The 20,972-nt window shown below is 37.6% G+C and overlaps 2 protein-coding genes across 3 annotated transcripts in view; one reads left to right on the forward strand and one right to left on the reverse strand.

The window, feature by feature from the left end:
• Nucleotides 1-13,339, forward strand: part of LOC124536695 (kinesin-like protein unc-104) — a 103,110-nt gene extending 89,771 nt beyond the window's left edge. Inside the window, exons 22-40 of the mRNA XM_047113255.1 lie at nucleotides 413-550; nucleotides 941-1,071; nucleotides 1,423-1,596; nucleotides 2,232-2,412; nucleotides 2,774-2,864; nucleotides 2,945-3,043; nucleotides 3,733-3,942; nucleotides 4,565-4,703; nucleotides 5,085-5,205; nucleotides 5,669-5,771; nucleotides 6,525-6,705; nucleotides 7,342-7,454; nucleotides 8,806-8,934; nucleotides 9,347-9,476; nucleotides 9,759-9,888; nucleotides 11,408-11,624; nucleotides 12,036-12,172; nucleotides 12,630-12,731; nucleotides 13,117-13,339. Coding sequence (XP_046969211.1) covers nucleotides 413-550; nucleotides 941-1,071; nucleotides 1,423-1,596; nucleotides 2,232-2,412; nucleotides 2,774-2,864; nucleotides 2,945-3,043; nucleotides 3,733-3,942; nucleotides 4,565-4,703; nucleotides 5,085-5,205; nucleotides 5,669-5,771; nucleotides 6,525-6,705; nucleotides 7,342-7,454; nucleotides 8,806-8,934; nucleotides 9,347-9,476; nucleotides 9,759-9,888; nucleotides 11,408-11,624; nucleotides 12,036-12,172; nucleotides 12,630-12,731; nucleotides 13,117-13,198 — 2,608 coding nt within the window. The 3' untranslated portion in view covers nucleotides 13,199-13,339. The remainder of the gene's footprint in view (nucleotides 1-412; nucleotides 551-940; nucleotides 1,072-1,422; nucleotides 1,597-2,231; nucleotides 2,413-2,773; nucleotides 2,865-2,944; nucleotides 3,044-3,732; nucleotides 3,943-4,564; nucleotides 4,704-5,084; nucleotides 5,206-5,668; nucleotides 5,772-6,524; nucleotides 6,706-7,341; nucleotides 7,455-8,805; nucleotides 8,935-9,346; nucleotides 9,477-9,758; nucleotides 9,889-11,407; nucleotides 11,625-12,035; nucleotides 12,173-12,629; nucleotides 12,732-13,116) is intronic.
• A 3,972-nt stretch (nucleotides 13,340-17,311) lies between these two features.
• On the reverse strand, nucleotides 17,312-20,972 carry LOC124536630. 2 transcript variants are annotated; one of them, XM_047113148.1, is made up of 3 exons: nucleotides 20,874-20,972; nucleotides 17,860-18,026; nucleotides 17,312-17,731 (listed from the first exon to the last, which is right to left on the reverse strand). In XM_047113148.1, the coding sequence occupies exons 1-3, from the start codon at nucleotides 20,891-20,893 to the stop codon at nucleotides 17,433-17,435; spliced, it is 486 nt and encodes a 161-aa protein (XP_046969104.1). In that variant the 5' UTR covers nucleotides 20,894-20,972; the 3' UTR covers nucleotides 17,312-17,432. The 2 variants fall into 2 exon arrangements, with proteins under 2 accessions (XP_046969104.1, XP_046969103.1); XM_047113147.1 differs by lacking the exon at nucleotides 20,874-20,972 and adding an exon at nucleotides 20,384-20,576.

The following is a 20,972-nucleotide window of genomic DNA, read 5'->3' on the forward strand; positions in this document are numbered from 1 at the left end:
GCAGATGTGTGAGAAACGAAATCACGAAGGAAGTATATTTTTGCGTTCGATGTGTCCTATGTCCGTATTTCGCTGCATTTCAGGAGCTTATCAAACCTGCACAACATCATCATACAACAAAATTACGAACACTTTGTACGGCCATTAACTAATCGAGCTACTGATAAAATTGAGATAGAATATAAAATGTATTGTTGGCATGCTTGTTTTATATAATTTATAAATATAATAAAAATAATTACTTTTTCGATGTTACTTAAAATATCGTATATCTTATTTGCTTGCACGTGCTGCATTCAATTCGTCTGCCAAAATATGTTCCAAGCTTTTCTAAGTCATTGTTGTTTTGATGCACAATTCGGTTGAGCGATTATGTATCATATGGTCTAATGTTTAAAGTGTATATTCGCAGGCAACGCTTAGAGCTGATGCGCGAGATGTACCACAACGAGGCGGAGCTGTCGCCCACCTCGCCCGATCACAACATCGAGTCGGTCACCGGCGGTGATCCGTTCTACGATAGATTCCCGTGGTTCCGTCTTGTTGGACGGTGAGCTAAAATTACTTAGTCCAGTCAGATATCTTTATTGTTGTTGTCTTTATTATTGTTTTTTTTTATGGTATAGGTTGGCTTACGAGCATATGGGCCATCAGATGGTAAGTGGTCACCATCGCCCATAGACAATGACGCTGTACGAAATATTAACTATTCCTTACATCGTTAATGTGCCACCAACCTTGGCAACTAAGATGTTATGTCCCTTGTGCCTGTAGTTACACTGGATCAGTCACCCTTCAAACCGGAACACAACAATACTGAGTACTGTTGTTTGGGCTTGCACAAAGCCCTACCACCAAGTAAACAGTGAACAATAATGTTACTAACGTCGTATTATCATCGATTTATTTCGTGGAAGTGACGTAATGATTTGTTTCTCAGGAGCTTCGTATACTTGTCGAATCTTCTGTACCCGGTTCCACTCATTCACAAGGTGGCTATAGTGAATGAGAAAGGAGACGTGAAGGGCTATCTCCGGGTAGCTGTACAGGCGGTCATCGACGCCGAAAAAAGTAAGTAATTAATATCTCAGTTATATAATGTCCCATTCCATTGGGTAGATCATATGAGAATTTTGGGCACTTTATTTTCATGTACTGAAATTGTGTGTGTGTGTTAAATTGTGTGTGTGTGTTAAATTGTGTGTGTGTGTGTGTGTGTGTGTTTATGTTGCGTCTCGTATACGACGAATATGTGTATTGGATACAAGTGCATGAGGCAGCGAGGTCGTATAGATCTAAACCCTTTGAAAAGGAGAAGAGGCCTTAGTCCAGTAAAAGACTAGAGCAGTCATTTTACATGCTGTTTTCTTTACTTCTAATTAAATATTAATTTGTATGATAATGGTTGTATTTTTTGTTTAGATAACGCCGAATTCGCTGCTGGTGTAAAACAGTCAGCTAAAATCTCATTTGATGACGACATCGTGCCGGCTCGGTCTAGGCTCAAGGCGATTTCCAGCGTTGAGAAGAACAACGCCATTAACGCGATCAATATCGAAGACCGACCGGAACAAGACTCAAATATCAAGATTGAAGGTGAATATAATATAATACTCAGATACCATTGTAGTAGCTAAAGTACTTGTGTTATGGAAAATCAAAAGTAACCACGGTACCACAAATACCCAAACTCAAGACAATATAGGTAACTAGTGAACTATTTTTACATCGACTCGGCAGGGAATCGAATCCGAGTCTTCGGAGTAGCGTACCCCTGAAAACTGGTGTACACTCTACTCGACCACAAAGTTCGTCGATTGTTATCGAAGTTGAAACTAAAATCTAACAGAGTTTTGTTCCATTGTTGTTACTTTGTGGTAGGGCTTTGTACAAGCCCGTTTGAGTAAGCACCAACCACATATCAATTATTCCACCGTCAAACAACAGTAAACAACAATAGTGAGTACTATTCTTGTTTTCCGGTTTGAAGAGTGAGTGAGCCAGTGTAACTACAGACAAGGAACATAATATCTTAGTTCCCAATGTTGGTGGCGCATTGACGATGTAAAGAATTGTTAATATTTCCTACAGCATCATTATCTATGGGTGATGGTGACCACTTATCATAAGGTGGCCCATATGCTCGTCCACCAATCTATACCATAAAAAAAAAGTCATGTTCTAAAATTAGTAAGACTTAATTGGTGACGCGTATGTGTATTTGGTACCAGAACTAGCGGTAGGTGAGTGCGACGCCGACAGCGGCCGCGGCGACAGCTCGCTGGCCTCGGAGCTGAAGGAGGAAGACCTGCCCGAACACCTCACGCTGGGTCGCGAGTTCACGTTCCGCGTGACAGTACTGCAGGCGCACAGCGTGTCAACCGACTACGCTGACGTGTTCTGCCAGTTCAAGTGAGTGATGCTGGAATGTTTTGAGATTAACCTTCAACTTGTATAACGTTATCACATGCAGGTTTCCTCACGTACAAACTAATTGATATATCGTAACGTAACGTAACGTTATGATATATCAATTAGTCTGAAATTCATCTCGTGTTCGGTGGTAAAAGAAATCGTGAGGAAACCTGCATGTGATTAATTACAACGAAATTCTGCCACGCGTGTGTCAAAATCAACCCGCATTGGAGCAGTGAAGTAGAATATGATCCAAACCCCTTAAAGGGGGAGGAGGCCTTAGCCCAATAATCAGAAATTTATAGGCTGTTGTTGTGATGTGTCATATTAATTAAATATGTATTTCTTATTGTTTCAGTTTCTTACATAGAAATGAGGACGCTTTCTCGACCGAGCCTGTCAAGAATGCCGGAAAGAACACGCCTCTTGGATTCTACCACGTGCAAAATGTAAGTAAAGAAATTAAAAGATATTTAGATTTGAAAACCTTCAAAGGCGGTGAATTTTAACTAAATACGTATTGTTTTAGATCACAGTTCCAGTGACGAAGTCGTTCGTCGAATATATAAAATCACAGCCGATTGTTTTCGAAGTGTTCGGACATTATCAGCAACACCCGTTGCACAAGGTAATATATAAATTAAAATTTGTTTATACCAGTCTTTTTCTTTTAATAATTTGTTTCTAAAACATTTTGTAAATTTAGTCGATATAATGTTAAACTTTCTACTCCCTATCTTTACTTTTGGATTTACGATTAAAATACTTGAATTTGGAACATGTAAATGGCCGTGTTCAAACCAAATGTATAGTCAGCCGCCGAATTGAGCCCCTGTGTAAACGTTCACGTAGCCAATCAGCGTCCGCGGTGCGGCGTGAAGCGCTATATTAGTCGGCTGCCGAATATCAGCGTCTACGCATAGCGTTACTGCCGATTTACTCAACCAATAGAAATAGCTCCCTATCGCGCTATTCGACGCTGTTCGTCGCTATATATTCTGGCGTCATTTCAACCCGAGAAAGCAAGTGCATGTAAATCGTAATCGTAATCGTATGTAAAAAAAAAATATTACATGATCATATTTATATAAGAAATAAATATTGTTAATTTGGGATATAGTACTCAAATCGGATGTGATCGGTTTTACGAATTTTGTCGATGGTACATCTAAGTTGCTTACGTCGTACTATACAATAAATTGCTTACGGCGGCTAACAGTCAGTTTGGTGTGAACGCAGCCTAATAGCATTGTATAGCATCAATTTGAGAGCGCCTGGTTTGCGTAGTCGAGTGAGTGGCGGGCGGTTGTGTGGCAGGACGCGAAGCAGGACGGTCCGGTGGGGCGAGCGCCGCCGCGCCGCATGCTGCCGCCGTCGCTGCCCATCTCGGCGCCCGTGCGCAGCCCCAAGTGGGGCGCGGCCAGCGTGGCGCCGCCCTGCTGCTCGTCGCACCTGCACTCCAAGCACGACCTGCTCGTCTGGTTCGAGATCTGCGAGCTGGCGCCCAGCGGCGACTACGTGCCGGCGGTGAGGACCTTCCTTTATGTTATAGGTTGGCGGGCATATGGGCCACCTGATTGTAAGTGGTCACCATTACCCATAGACAATTTGACGACCTCCATGGTCGAGTGGCGTGTACACCGGTTTTCATGGGTACGCCAATCTGAGGTCCCGGGTTCGATTCCCGGCCGAGTCGATGTAGATTACCATTAGTTTTCTATGTTGTCTTGGGTCTGGGTGTTTGTGGTACCGTCGTTACTTCTGATTTCCATAACACAAGTGCTTTAGCTACTTACATTGGGATCAGAGTAATGTATGTGATGTTGTCTCATATTTATTTATTATTATTTATTATTTAATGACGCTGTAAGAAACATTAACTATTCCTTACATCGTCAATGTGCCACCAACCTTGGGAACTAAGATGTTATGTCCCTTGTGCCTGTAGTTACACTGGCTCACTCACCCTTCAAACCGGAACACAACAATACTGAATACTGTTATTTGGCGGAAGAATAACTGATGAGTGGGTGGTACCTACCCAGACGGGCTAGCACAAAGCCCTACCACCAAGTACCTTAGCAAACCTATCGAATACTGTAATATGGAGAAGGAAGTAGTCTTCATTTGTCTGTTTCTTCTTCATCAGGTTGTGGAGCACAGCGACGAGTTGCCGTGCCGAGGCTTATTCCTCTTGCACCAGGGCATCCAGCGTCGTATTCGCATCACTATTCTTCACGAGCCATCGTCTGACTTGCAGTGGACTGATGTCAGGGAACTCGTCGTTGGTAAGGAACATTACTTAACATAACTTTAATAAATAACCAATTAAGATCATTTTACTTTTTGTAATTTTTTAAATTCTGATAACTTCAGGGCTGGTATTCTATTTGAAGATAAATACGTCTATAATCTCTTCATGCTTAAACCCAGATGAACCTTAGATGAATTAAGATGAAATTAGATGTGGAAATAGTTTGAGTCCAGGAATACTTTTTTTTATTCACTCCTCGAGGGAGTAAAATGGGGTTCACGGCTTAATCTCAGTTTACCTTGACTATAAAGTTTGATAAAACATACATATATGTATAGTGTGTTAATGGCCTGTTAACATGTACAGTATTGTAATATACATAGATGTGATTATTTATGTTATTTTCATAACGCAGGACGTATTCGCAACACACCAGAACCCAACGATGACTCGAACGACGGCGACGAAGACGGAGCGCTGTCTCTCGGCTTGTTCCCCGGAGAAAGGCCGTCGTTGGACGACCGAGCTGTGTTCAGGTAATTGGAAATGAGAAATATTTTTATTCAAGAAATGTTAAATTAATGTTTACAAAAATCCTTACCATCATAAAACTAGAGTCGCTGAGGTTTAACGTTAGTCCTCAGTATAATCTATGGTTTATCGCTAAACCCTTTTTTATAATAACGTTTTTTGCTTAAACCCTAGTTTAAACCAGAGTTTTTAGTTAAACCACTTTTTGTAATGAGATAGTTAGAGCCTTAATTCATGATTAAAATTGGTTAAAAATAATTCTTGGACGTATTAAAAAAAGTTAATTTTCTTTAATATGCTAACGTGTAAAAATGTCATAGGCTAGGTGATATATCAAGAAAATCTGCAATTTGCAAAATTCTGGTCAAATTAAACGTTTATAAGATTGTGTATTTAATAAATTGATGATTTATGCGAATTTATATTACAAAATATTGTCTTTGACGGAGGTCATAATTATGTACTTAGGTTCGAAGCCGCCTGGGACAGCAGTCTGCACGGATCGCCTCTCCTGAACAGAGTCAGCGCGAACGGAGAAGTCGTGTACATTACACTCAGTGCTTACCTTGAGGTAATTTAAGTTGTCTAAGCGTGTTTATTGAGAAAATAAATATCGTCTAATAAATATCTTGTTCATATCACATCTGACGATTAATTATCAATTGTTTAGTTTATTTAGCAAGAAAAGTGTAAGCCCAAGTATTTTCCTAAATTATTAATTTCCTAATTTAATCAATGGACATCAATCACGCGAAACTTCATCGGTCTACGATCTAATTTCATGATCAGATTAGGGGTTGTCCATTAATCACGTGATCTTTTTTTAGCATTTTTTAACCCCCCCTCCCCCATTGGTGAAACGTAGTGAGGTTTAAGGCCACCCCCCCTCCCCCTTCTCAACATCACGTGTATTTTTAGTACCTACAACGAATCTTAAAATTTTCTGAATATTATCTTAATTTAAATACAGGTATAAACTATAATCTTATTTTATTCTGAAATTAAGGACCATAAATCGCGCATTAGACGAAAAAATAAATACACGAGATATCTTACTACACCCCCCTTCCCCCTTGTGTTAATTTCGTGATTTTTATCAAACCACTCCCCCCCCTTTCAAGCCTCGCGTGATTAATGGACAACCCCTTAATTATATTTGTCTTCCAATGTTTGTGTCTTTTGTGTTACTGATATTCGTTTGGTCGCGATGAGTGTACCCGCCGGACTAAGATGACGGGCGCGTCTTTTGTGTTGCTGATATTCGTTTGGTCGCGATGTGTGTACGATGTGTGTGTCGGACTGAGCCCACGGGCGTGTCGCGCAGGTGGAGAACTGCGGTCGGCCGGCCATCGTGACGAAAGACCTGTCTGTGGTGGTGGTGGGGCGCGAGGCGCGCACGGGCGCGGGCCGCTCGCTGCGCCGCGCGCTCTTCGGCTCCCGCGCCGCGCGCGCCGACCGCCTCACCGGCCTCTACGAGCTCAGCCTGCACCGCGCGCTCGAACCCGGTAAGACACCCCCCCCCCCACCACCCCCAATCTCACGTGATCTACACCGGCCTCTACGAGCTCAGCCTGCACCGCGCGCTCGAGCCCGGTAAGACACCCCCCCCACCACACCCACACTCACGTGATCTAACCGCATTCAGTCCAAATAATAAATAATAATAATAATAAAAATGCTTTATTGTTAACCATTTCTTACATCTTACAATAGTGCAGCCCTGACTTCTGAACTAGTGTTAACCGTGTGTCAGAAGTCAGTTCCTTCCCAACGTTATTACAATTCTAAAGGGTATTACAATAAGTTCTTAAGACTAATTACTATTATTTTAATTAATAAATTTAAAACCCAGACCGTGTGTGTGTGTGTGTGTGTGTGTGTGTGTGTGTGTGTGAAATACTTGATGGGTCGATGCCTTTTGTTACGCTAGCGTTAAAGTTAGGTTTCCTCACGATGTTTTCCTTCACCGCTGAGCACGAGATGAATTATAAAGACAAATTAAGCACATGAATCAGCGGTGCTTGCCTGGGTTTGAACCCGCAATCATCGGTTAAGATGCACGCGTTCTAACCACTGGGCCATCTCGACTCTTGCCATGCCTATTTGTTATCGATAAAATGTTATCACCGTTTTCCCTGTAGGCGTGCAGCGACGCCAGCGCCGCGTGTTGGACACGAGCGGCACTTACGTGCGCGGGGAGGAAAACCTGCACGGCTGGCGCCCGCGCGGCGACTCGCTCATATTCGATCATCAGGTCTGGACATTCATTTACATTTCCAAATCTTTAGATTTTCTATAATGTCGCTAACTTTTCAATAAATATTAGAAGTAATGAGTCCGAGTTGAGACACGCTCGACAAAGTTTGCATGTTCCTTTGCTAATTGAGTAAGCGTATTGTTTGTTATGGCAGTGAGACGATTTTCGTGTTCTCTCTGTGGTGTAATTTATTTTCTCTGAGCTAGTAGTTTGGATATGATTTTATTTGCAACGCTAAGATTCCTGTATTTGTGTTTTGATATTTCCTCTTCGTTACTTTTGATCTTAGAGACTTGTAAAAAGGTTTTAATGTAATATCGATCTTGTAACGGAAGTCATTAACGATTGTTTTCTCTTACTCAAACAGAAACGTATCTGGCGCAAACTGATCTATGATTGGCCGCTCGACATTATCGATAAATTCCAGGTCCACAAATGTGTTTCCTTAGCTATTTAGTATGTGCGCAATCATTCATTTGGTGTTCTAGTCATTCGTACTAAATAGCTACTGAAAAGTAATTTGTGTACTGGTTACTTGCCCATTCATCTCTACTTCACGCATATCTATGAACAAATAGTATTATATATTTAGATTTTTTTTTTACTATCTCTACAAGGGCGGGCTTACATTCGCTAAAACACTTCTATCTTTTAATGGTGTCTTAAATTTTCGCGATTATTACACATTGAAATAAAACTACTTTTAACGGATTTGAATCGCGTATGTTAATTATTTTTAACATCCCGACGTTTCGAGCACTTTACTTGTCTACCCGTGACCACGAACGCTGTAAAGTGCTCGAAACTTCTATCTTTTGTTATACTTTCTTTAACGGCGTTAACTATATTAAACATTAAATCGTCCCATTCTATCAACATTGATTTGACATTTGAAAGAAAAGGATATAGCATTGTTCTATTAATCAGTGAAAACTTTAGATATTTTTTTTTAGATTTAGATATGACTTTGTTTGAAATATTTTTCAAGGAGTGTAGATTCGCCCTTATCCTCTTGTACGTGATATTATTCTCGTTAAAGTTCATAGGACGACGCTAGACATTTTACCTCCATCACACATTTGTAACCTTGAAGTATACACGCTTTTTCATTTAATACATAAGCTTTATATTTAATATTTATACAAAGACATATATTTTACATAATTATTCTCAAATATACACCCTTTTTTTAACTGCTTGGTAATTATATTCTTTTTTTAAATTTTAAATTTCAATAATTTATTCAACTAGCAACTTTTTAGTTTTGCTCAAAAGTGTTTCTCAAACTGTCGCCGCCTTGCCCACGAAATGAATAGGAGAAGTGAAGCTAATGGTGCTATGATTTCAGTGGGAGTTGGAGAAGATGACTCGGCTGGAGCAAGTCGGTCGGACAAGACACTTCCTGGCGCTCCGCGAACGCCTCCGTCACGGACACGAGAACACAGTCGCACCTAACGACTTTACTAAGACAGAAAAGGTATACCATACTTAAAATCAAAGTAATAAAAAAACTGTTAATTAAATGGCCAGATATAAAAGTCTGGAGAAAAGCAATAGTGAATTGGAGGCCCTAATAATTTTATTTGACATAATAATTTGAACATTTTCACCAGTAGAACATTCTGTTAGTAACATTATCATAATTTGACTTTATATTGACATATGTATTACATAAAATTGTTGACTAGTCGGAATCTCCATTGTGGGCAATTCCGCTTTTATGGAGGCCCCAGGACAGGTGCCGCAGTTACCTCCCCCCTTTATTCTAGTCCTACAACTATAAATATTTAAATATCTTGCCAAAAGTGTAAGAATTTGACGCTGGTAAAAAAATTAAACTGGTGTCAAGTATTATACAGTATGTTTACAAATGAATGTGTTATGTACAGGAGGTTAGCAACATGGCAGCGAAGGCTGCATCGGAGTGCGCGTACGGGCGCGACGACGCCGTGTACGAGCCGTGGGACATGAGTCCGCGCGAGCGCGACCTCGCCTCCAAGTTCATCAAGCTCATACAGGGTACCCCTTAACGGATACATATACATTGATATTTATTGTTTACGGATTCAAAAAAGGGATGACTTTGGCGTGATCTTTATTTGAAATCATTAATTGACTTAAGCGTTAAATTAATTATTATACGATTATTTTTCTATTCTTGATTTAAATGACTCTTGTTATCAGAATTAACACTTAACACTATTCGAATGCTGAAACATTTGCTATATGACCTGCACTAAGGGCAGTCATTTATATATTTAAGGCTTGTTTATTTAATGATTTTATATTTGTAATTTATAGGAAGAATAGGCAATAATAACAAGGACGTGGATGCGGCGGTATCACCCGCCACGCCGGTGGACGAAGGCGTCTCGGCCGATATCTCGACGCCCAGTCTTCTGTCCTCCATACACAGCGCCAGCAGCTTCGAGTGAGTGTCGTTTTCCTTAAAAATTAACCTCACATTTTAAAATCTAAGTGATTTAACGTTTTGTTATTCAATGCATTCAAAGGATCCTAGATCATCAGTCATGATTCGTTGGCTCTTATTTATGTGTTATGAGGCGGGTACAGTGTGTTTTCTTTATCTGTGACTCCTATGATACTAATTGCCATGTGCGTGTCGTATTCCTTAAAAATTAACCTCACATTTTAAAATCTAAGTGATTCAACATTTTGTTATTCAAAACATTCAAAGGATTCTAGATCATCAGTCATGATTCGTTGGCTCTTATTTATGTGTTATGGGTGCGGATACAGTGTGTTTTCTTTATCTGTGACTCCTATGATACTAATTGCCATGTGCGTGTCGTGTTCCTTAAAAATTAACCTCACATTTTAAAATCTAAGTGATTTAACGTTTTGTTATTCAATGCATTCAAAGGATCCTAGATCATCAGTCATGATTCGTTGGCTCTTATTTATGTGTTATGAGGCGGGTACAATGTGTTTTCTTTATCTGTGACTCCTATGATACTAATTGCCATGTGCGTGTCGTGTTCCTTAAAAATTAACCTCACATTTTAAAATCTAAGTGATTTAACGTTTTGTTATTCAATGCATTCAAAGGATCCTAGATCATTAGTTATGATTCGTTGGCTCTTATTCATGTGTTATGGGGCGGATACAGTGTGTTTTCTTTATCTGTGACTCCTATGATACTAATTGCCATGTGCGTGTCGTGTTCCTTAAAAATTAACCTCACATTTTAAAATCTAAGTGATTTAACGTTTTGTTATTCAATGCATTCAAAGGATCCTAGATCATTAGTTATGATTCGTTGGCTCTTATTCATGTGTTATGGGGCGGATACAGTGTGTTTTCTTTATCTGTGACTCCTATGATACTAATTGCCATGTGCGTGTCGTATTCCTTAAAAATTAACCTCACATTTTAAAATCTAAGTGATTCAACATTTTGTTATTCAAAACATTCAAAGGATTCTAGATCATCAGTCATGATTCGTTGGCTCTTATTTATGTGTTATGGGTGCGGATACAGTGTGTTTTCTTTATCTGTGACTCCTATGATACTAATTGCCATGTGCGTGTCGTGTTCCTTAAAAATTAACCTCACATTTTAAAATATAACTGATTCAACGTTTTGTTATTCAATACATTCAAAGGATCCTAGATCATCAGTAATGATTCGTTGGCTCTTATTTATGTGTTATGGGGCGGATACAGTGTGTTTTCTTTATCTACGACTGGTTCATACTAAGTGATTAACCACTGCTCCTACATTACTAATTCAATATTTAGTTATTCAAAACGTTTAAAGGATCTTAGATGATCATGACTCTTATTTATGTGTTATGGGGCGGATACAGTGTCTTTCCTTTATCTATGGCTGGTTGATACTAACTCTCATTTATGTGTTACGGGGCTGATGCAGTGTGTTTTCTTTATCTGTGACTCCTATGATACTAACTGTCATGGTCGGCGGCGCAGGCTGTGCTCTCCGGAGCGCGCGCTGCTGGAGAAAGCGGCGGCGGCGGGCGGGTGGGGCGCGGGGGGCGCGGCGGGCGCGCTGGCGGGCTCGCTGCTGGGCGCCGGCGCGCTGTTCGTGCCCGACTGCGAGGAGGTGCGCGTGTCCGCCGCCGTGGCGCGCCGCGGATACCTCAACGTGCTGCAGCACGGCACGCACGGCTGGAAGAAGCGCTGGCTGGTACGACACGCCCCCCCCCCCAACTCCGCTCTTATAGTACGACACAACTTAGATGTCGCATCGGCAAAATTCGTAAAACCGATCACATCCGAATTGAGTACGCTATCCCAAATTATCAATATTTATTTGTCACGCGAATATGATCTTTGCATAAACGTAATAACTTGTAATATAATATGACCTAATATACTCGTCAATTTGACGCGTCGATTAACATGCACTTGCTTTCTCTGACGCGTGATTCTATAGCGACGGATAGCGTCGAATGGCGCGATAGGGAGCTATTGTAAATCGTCAGTAATCGGTTTTATTTTCATTCCATTTCATTTTCCGATGCTACATCTAATTTGTGTCGTACTATACCTGCCTTACCTTTACCGTTTGCTGACACTGTGTGGTGGCGTGTGGTAGGTGGTGCGCCGGCCGTACGTGTTTATCTACCGCGACGAGCGCGATCCGGTGGAGCGTGCCGTCATCAACCTCGCGAACGCTCACGTGGAGTACTCCGAGGACCAAGAGCAAATGGTCCGCATGCCGAATACTTTCAGGTACTCTCTACTTTCATATATTTGTCCCCAGACCGAGCGTTTACTTGGCATTCCAAAGCTTAAAAACACAAGATGTGTTGCTTTTACGAAACCTCTTTTACTTTTTTATTCAAATCATTGGATACCTTCAAATTTATGTGCTTAGATAATTCGGACTTATATTATCCCTTTCAATCAAATAGTATAATGAACAAAATTTAAACATTAGCTTGAAGTTAAGTTCACAGATAATATTATACAGACTATGTAAACCTCAAAACATGGCAATGATAAATAACAAATAGGATTTAGGTTTGTTACTATCCAAATTGGTAAATATATAAAAATTACCGCCTTTTTGGTTTTTTGTTTGACCTAAAGGCAGAGAATCGCCCTTCAGGCATTGAGGGCGACTTTTATTCCATTTACTTTGTGTTGTGGTGGTTAATAAAGTATTGAAATAAATAATTGTTTGTAGTGTGGTGAGCAAGGAGCGTGGCTACCTGCTGCAGACCCTAGGAGACAAGGAGGTACACGACTGGCTGTATGCGATCAACCCGTTGCTCGCTGGACAGATTAGGTGAGATTATATTTTATCTGTTTAGTAGAATAAGTCATAGATAATTGAATGCTTTGAAATTCTTCAATATTCGACTCTTGAATGTGATCTCAATAAATATATATTGAATGGAAAAGTAATAAGAAAAATAATAAGCCTTTCTTATATTTTTAGCTTATTAAAATAAAATTTGACATAATTATTGAAACAACCATATGTAATGTCAAAAAAAAAGGAATAGCTACTATTCCATTCGAACGACGATCGTTAGTATTTCGAAGTCAAAGAGTGCCGAACCGATGGTTCACCGTCACCGTCACCGTAGTGGTAGCTACTAGCTAGTGGTAAGCGCGCACAGGCGGCCGGTGCATATGTATGTACGCACGCTGAAGGTGTCCGCGCGCAGGTCGCGGTCGGCGCGCCGCCGCCCCGCTCCCCCCGCGCCGCCCGCCCCCCCCGCGCCGCCCGCCGCGCGCCTCGCCGCATGAGACGCCCTCACCATGGAGTCTATACTCGTTTATTAAGTGCGTCGCCGACCGACGGACGCTCGCGCACAGACCGCTCCCCGCTCTGCGGACCTCGGATAGATATTGAAACGGCCCCCTAGCCTTTTGCTCGATCGCCGGCCGGCTCTGGCTACGAGCGAGCTCCTGACCTATAAATGGTACTCTTTTTCTATGCAGTCGTGCGAGTACATTCGCCCGCGTCTGACTGATACTCGTATCCAGAGCTCGATCGGTCCTCGTATTGAATATTATATCTGTATCTATTTTATCTGTAGTTGATTAGTTTTATGTAATCGAGGTCTCCGTGCTGTTTCAATCTACGCGTCTACTGTTAATCTCCGACTGTAACGATGGAGATATGTATATGGTTTCTATTTGATTCTATAAATCAGTAGTAGAAATGTCGAGCAAAAGTTGAGACTAAATATAGAGAATTCTGTGACTGGTTTGGTAGAGAGATTAAAAGATAACGAATTTCTTTATTTAAAATTTAATTAATCGAAAAGTAATACTTTAAATTTTCGAATGAGGGTGGTTTTGCAGAACAATTAAGTACCACTGAAACGCGTGTCCTCGTCGGGACCACGTGATAAATGAATATAGTTAATAGTATATTTTATAATTATCATTCGAAATTATATACCAAAGAATCAATTAATTTAGCATATCTGTTTATTATTAACAGTATTGTATATGGCATTTAATGCGACACGCAATCTATACGTAAACATAGATTGGTGTTTTATATGTTGTTATATTTTTACAATGTTCAAAATAGTTTTAAATTTATGGTCAAGTGTGAGTTGGGACCAAACCGGTGCACCGATAGCGGGAATGGGGTAATATAAAAAAAAAAAAAAAACTATTTACACAAATAATTACCTAATGTATTGAAATTATAAGCGGGCTGTTTTAATATCTATGGTAGGACGCACAATTTTACAATAAGTTTTTTATCTATGTATTTTCGACAGTGTATAAATGTTACGGGTCTTTGCATCGCCGTTTGTTTACTTTCTTGCCAAATATTAAAAAAAAAAACATGTCACATTACACATATAAAATGTAGACGATAAAATCTTGCCTTGTGATACTTGATCTTGATTTGTTTTTGTATTCGTCGAAAATGTTATTTAAAATTTTAATATAAGCTTAATAGTTCTAAGTTATCAAGGTGCAATGACTCATATAAAAAAAATATATTATGCCAAGTATAAAAAAAAAGTAAATTAGTGTTTCGTGCAGTAAGTATTGTCAAATCATATGTTGCGCACAAAACAAGTCGGCGATGTCTCAAATAGACTCCATACTGTACCGTGAGGATAAAAAACGATTTACTAAGATACGACAAAATGAAATGATCTATATAGATTTTTCCCCTAATGTTACATACAATATTGATGTAATTTAACTTGTATATACGTATGGCTTGAACGGTAGATTATATTTTGAGGCTCGAACGGGCCAGATCGGTTGGGTATCCGTATGTCGTCATACGTAAAGTTTGATTTAAACCTAGTATCGAATGATTGTAAATACATATATAATTGAATGTCAATGTAGTTAAATGTAGAACTACCTACGTGTTTCAAAATAATTTAAAGGCTTCTGATATCTGAGAATAATTTAATATATTTGTGTTGTAGTTTATTATAATATTTTCAATTTGATAATTTTATTGAAATGGATTGTATAAAGTAGGTTAATGTGATGTTACCGGTGTGTCCACGATCACGCAATGATTTAAACCGTCATTCGTTAGTGTCCAGCGTCACAAATCATTCCGAAGTGTCTAGTCACAGCTACTCTGTAGTGTACATTGTATGTGATAGAGTAGATCCATAGGTACAATACGCGCTGCGAACTCACACCAAGTAGTATTTTAAATGTCTCGGTGTTATGTTAAATACACTTACAATCATCTAACTTCCTTCACAAATTCACCCTACCATAGAGTTCATAATGTCGCAGAGATGGCAATTTATCACCGTAGTTAGAGTAATTGATGTGATTATAGTTTTGTGCCCTTTTGTATTCATTTCCTCAATATTATGATTCCAAACGACTCTTAATCTTGTTACCGCTTCGATGGATGTTAAATAAAAATAATCGTCACTTAACTATCGCTTGTAGGTGACTATTTTCGGAATAAATCGTATTATATAATTCTATCTCGTGACAACTCTGTAAGCTTAAGTAAAGTTTACTAAATGTAAATAAATGTCTTTAAATAGTTCGTTTGGCATATATGAGTTTCAGAAATATTAGAAAAAAAAATTATATACATAATTATTATATATAAAAATTGACATAATTGCTTTCTTCTACGTTTTAAAGTCCAGTCACCGGCTTGCGCCCTGAATCGTAGACAAATTCTCGGCATAACACTAGAATATTCAGATAATAACTTAGCATAGATAAATAGTTTTAAGATCAAAAGTATTATCCAAATTTAGTCATGCTGTGTGTTATAATATTTATTAAAATTGTAATGATACAATAATTGTCGTCGAGATGTTTGAAGTCGTTTTCGAAGTCGACGTTTCCGCCGGGCGCAACGTCGAACGCTTACGTTACCGACACCTCATCGCCGTTCTAGAGGATTCTGACAACGTGCTTTATTTATCCATTAAAACGTCCTTTTCATTAACTTAAAGTTGTGAATATGTCTTGTGTCCAAATTTGTTCTATACCACAAATATATTGCTATATGTGTAACTCTCATATTATCTAACGGATGAAAGGATCTCAAGTCGTATGTAATATTTGTAATAAATTTATTTCTAGTCATTTATTTATAACATTCCAACGCTGTTAATTCCTCTTTTTCAACTAGCGTAATGTATTTTGCAAAGCAGAATCGTCTGTCTAGTTTACTAAAGGGAGATGTAAAACACGAAATGATGACGTAATATATTTAATTTCTCTAATGACGTAAGTTCGTTTGCAAAGCTTCGTTCGGTTATATTTTTGTAGTTCCAAAAGATCTTTTTAAATTAGAGATAACGGCTTAAGCTGGATTATATATATTTTTATAGAGTGTACTCTAAGGCTACTGTTATTTTTATAGGGATAGCTGTTTTCTAACATTCTGTTCACTGTTTCGTGTAATTTACGTTTAAGTATTAGTTGTTCGGGAGTGTTGGAGTGAGGGTAGAGGTGGGTTAGCGCTTACCCGAGAGTATACAACGGCGAGGCCTCTCGGCCGGTCCTTGTGATTTCGATAGTGATTGTTGTTTGTTGGGCGAGAATGATATTTGAATAATTATATATTCTATATATAATTTATGGATTTCATTCAAATTTATAAAAATAAGAACAATGTAATAATTGGTAATATTACTCATTGCTCTAAATGTACTATCAAAATATATTATACACAGTGTTAAAGGTCATAAATAAAATGCTTTGAAAATTTCCATATTGTTGTTTCCTTTCGACCATTCCTTACATCCTTACACGTAGTAGATTTTGTATTAATTATAGTAACTCGTCCGTAAATGACGAACCAAACCTGCGTCTGAAAAATTATCATTAGTAGTACCTACTGAACTTAATTGGAGGAGGCATTTGTCCAGCCATGGCATGGCTGAATTTTTTTTCTATCCACTAACATCAAAATAATTTAATTTGTTTGGTTGAAGTAATTTAAATTTACAGTTGCAATATTTGATTAACACATACTAACAGATTAATTTAAAAATAAGCTCGTAAAGTACCAGAATAATAAAAGTTATAATGTCGCCAGTTTATAAAACAAGATGGAAATTATGAGGACTTAGGATTCGATCCTCAGGGTACTATTGGTTTAATGCAACAGCCAGTCGTGTTTTGTGAAACAAATCTAAGCCATGCCAATAGTATCTTCCAAAGTTTATGACCTATTCTTGTATATTCTTATATTTAAGTAATAAAAATAATTGAAACTTCGAAAAAATGTAATCGGAAATAATTTAATTAAAAAATGAACTGCGTTCTCTTAACTCAGTTGGAATTCATGGAAATATTTTTAATCGTATCAACAATTCACTTTTTACGTAACCATATTACGGAAAACGTTGGCAGTCATTCTTTGTAAAAAAAAAAAAAACGAAATTAAAATTATAAAACTTAGTTTATCTTAGATTAATAATATTATACCAAAACATGTAAAGTACTATCTTGAAGTCATTTACGTCACTGCACAGAAAAAGTACAACAAGAAACCTCTCGTACTTCATGAAAATGGATTTAGATTTTTGTCGTAATCATCGTCATCGTCATCCTCAGCAAATGGGTTAGTCGGATCATTTATTTCATCATCGGCGAATGGGTTTTTAGATTCATCATATGTATCATCGAAGGGATTTCTACTATAGTTGGTGATAGCTGTTGACAATCTTGGTGCTTCCCTATTGTTGACGTCACTCTGGTGTGTAAGTTTTTTGGTATGAATTGGCTCTAGTTCAGTCACGTTTTCTTCTCGACTGGCGCTGTATAGCCTTTGGTCAATGAACTGCGTTCTGCTGTCTGGTACTGAAAATATAAAAAAGCAGGAAGTAATAAGTATATTTGTTTGTCTACTCAATATTATATTTAATAACATGCGAAATGCGAAATGCTAACAAATACCTACATGCAAATGCTTGAATGAAAAAGTGTACCTTGTTTGCTTTGTTCCTCCTGCAGCCTCAAGTTGGTGGATGCGCTCTGCTCGTATGTCTGCATGGAAGTGTTCGCGGCCTTATCTTGGCTGGACTCCGGGGGTACCGTGACAACTGTCAACTTATTGAATAGCCTTCGTCCGAAAAACCCTGGCACCACTGCAAAACTGGAAACAGAAAAAATACTCTTACTGACTCTTACTTATATTAATGTAACTGAAAATTTATAATTTTGCTAATCTTTGGCTGATCATTCGAAGTAGTAGGTTCTGTCCTTGATGATGAAAATGAAATATGCGGTGAAACATATGCTAGAAATATTGTTTTTTTAATATTCATTGATCATTATCAACGCTATCCTAATAACATATATATCATAATCTTATTTATTACACACAAACCTTACCCAGAAATCGAAATCAAAATATATTACTAGATTTTCGAAATACTTAATCATTATAAATTAATCAATCGATAATATTAATACTATTTTTGAGAGATTAACATTAACATTAAATTAATTATGTCTGTCTGTCACAATATACCTATAATATACATAGAGATATTCTACTTATTAAAAAAGCGTGGAGTTAATACCTGTTGACTTCCAAGCAGGATATATTAATTTAAATAATTGTATTCAATTAATATGACTTTGTATTTTTTAAATGTTAAAAAAGAGTAACTACTGAGTTTCTTGCCGGTTCTTCTCGGTAGAATCTACTTTCCGAACCGGTGTTAGCTTCACTTAATTGTAAAATGACGATTCAATAGTGCTTGTAAAGCCTACTTGAATAAAGTTTATTTTGATTTTGATATCTTACAATTTAAAATGCTACTTGCCGATACACGATTCGTTAATGTTTGTCACAGACATTAAACAATAAAAAATCGTCGACAAGATAACATTAATAAAACATGACTGTTAATAACAAACATAATAAACAGGTTACACTTCTTGGTCAAGGTTTTCTTTAATTACTGCGAGACGGACGGACATTTTTTACATCTGCTGCGTAAAATATAAAATTTATTCTGTATGCGGTTTCGTCTGTTCATGCAACAGACTTCCTATTTACCGCATTTACACACGATGTTCATATACTCATTATTTAATTTTGAAATGTACTACAAGGCCAAATGTAATTAGTCGTTTCTTACACAATATCGTTTAAATTTATTTTTGTATGGTATTACTCTTGACCGAATTGTTTACAAAACAGATAGTCAAAAGTAAATTATTTGTTTATCAAATGAGAATAAGTACGTGTTATGACTACAATGTTCTAGAGTAATTCAGACTGTTTTAATATGGCGAACATTAAATATAGGCTATAATAACATATCCAATGTCATCTTCTAGTCTACTTTCTTTTTCTTTTGATATATTTGGATAATATTTCATTTACATTTGACAATCTCGAAAATCGTGAGATTCCTTAGATATAATTCTGAGCATTGCCGAAAAATAATGTAATTAATAAATAATCGATTTTCAGTACACATACAGGACGAACAAAAAACTAAACGTAATCACATCTATTTTTTTTTAATTATAAAATCGAACTAGTTATACGAAATTTTATACACATATGTGTATAAAATTTCAAGGTAAAGGTAGCATACCATAATAATCAAAATATTAATTGCTAAACAATACAAAGTCAGAATATTACAATAATCATAACCAGGGCCGTATTTAGGGGAGGGCAACCGGGGCAACTGCACAGTTTTCAGCAAGTTAACAAATACCGAGATATAGTCAAATTATAATAATGTTATTATTTAATATTTTAAAAGTTACGGATACAAGTAAATAAATCATAGCTTACTGATTGAAATAAAAAAAGTAATTAATTCATGATAATATAATTATTAGGTTGTTCACGCTTCTGTTTGTCTAGGGCCCCCACTGCTTTGTGGCCCGGGGGCCTCCAGACCTTTAAATCCGGCTTTTTTACCAATTCTTCAAATGAAATTGCAAGTATGCCGAACAATTTCATTTGCTAAGTGTAGCAATCTTAATATATAATAGCGTAATATAGTTAGGTGCTACCATGCTAAGTATACACATGCATACTGTTCTACAGCAACTGACATATTTAATAATGTATTCGACAGGTTATGTTAATATTATTACAATTAGTACTAGCCCCAGGATGTTTTTGGAGGTTTTAAGAAGGTGCCAAAAGTAATACCACTACAAAGATAATATTTATTGCAAAATACGTTATTTAAAAATTAAATGATTGGTTATTGAAAACAATTTCTCTGTTACTTTTGTTAAATTATTATTATTAAATTCTGGATGAAAAGGCGCGAGTTTTAAGTTGTACCTCTATTCGATTACATTACAGATTCGGGCCGATAAGTACATCATACATACCTATAGATTGTCTTTTGGCACTGTTGCTTGAAAACCCAAACACATGCGTTATAGCCTGATGTATGAGCTAGGTAAGCTATTTTTCGGATCAGCAGAAATGGACTAGCCACTAAATAAATAATCCATCATTACACAAACCTCTCGTATCCATCATCAACTGCATTATAAAAACACCAAGCGAAGGGCGAAAACATAGCGTTCACAAACAAAACATTTAAACTATCCACGCGTTATCAATTTTCGATAATAATTTATTACATTAGGAATTATACTTGATAAGGTAAAAATGTATTCGCGCGATCACGATCCGAGTAAGAATGACATTGAACGTTAAAGAAAGGCCAATAATTCAAAATAGAAAAACATGTTGCGTGCAAAATTACACGAATACTTAAATTGTCTGTTTTAGTATTCAATTATTCTTTCTTATTCTTTGTCTAATTAAACCACTAGACAAATGCTTACTTTGAAGTTATTTTACTATACTGCCCCCTGGGAAGATTAAGTTCCACAATTTCATCACGGTTTCAGGTATCTTAAAGATATTTTCCACTATTTACTTATATACATGTACTCGTAATTTTCAGTTTGATCTATTAGATTGTGAGCTAGTGATCGGCAGACTTACGTTATAGTAGCACGCTCCATATTACTGTCAGGTATACTGCTTGCACCTGCTGTTGGTGAAATGGCTGTTCACTATTCCCATCGCGTGTTCGTTTAAGCG

Source organism: Vanessa cardui, chromosome 17 (genome assembly GCF_905220365.1).
Source record: "Vanessa cardui chromosome 17, ilVanCard2.1, whole genome shotgun sequence".
In the NCBI taxonomy this organism is placed as follows: domain Eukaryota; kingdom Metazoa; phylum Arthropoda; class Insecta; order Lepidoptera; family Nymphalidae; genus Vanessa; species Vanessa cardui.

What these genes read in the sequence shown, in the direction of transcription:
- LOC124536630 (XM_047113147.1), bottom strand. Translation starts at nt 20,439, where the DNA reads ATGTTTTCGCCCTTCGCTTGGTGTTTTTATAATGCAGTTGATGATGGA. An exon ending in GTTGATGATGGATACGAGAG is followed by an intron (nt 18,027 to 20,383) that starts GTTTGTGTAATG and finishes TTCTGTTTCCAG; the next exon opens with TTTTGCAGTGGTGCCAGGGT. An exon ending in GGAGGAACAAAGCAAACAAG is followed by an intron (nt 17,732 to 17,859) that starts GTACACTTTTTC and finishes TTATATTTTCAG; the next exon opens with TACCAGACAGCAGAACGCAG.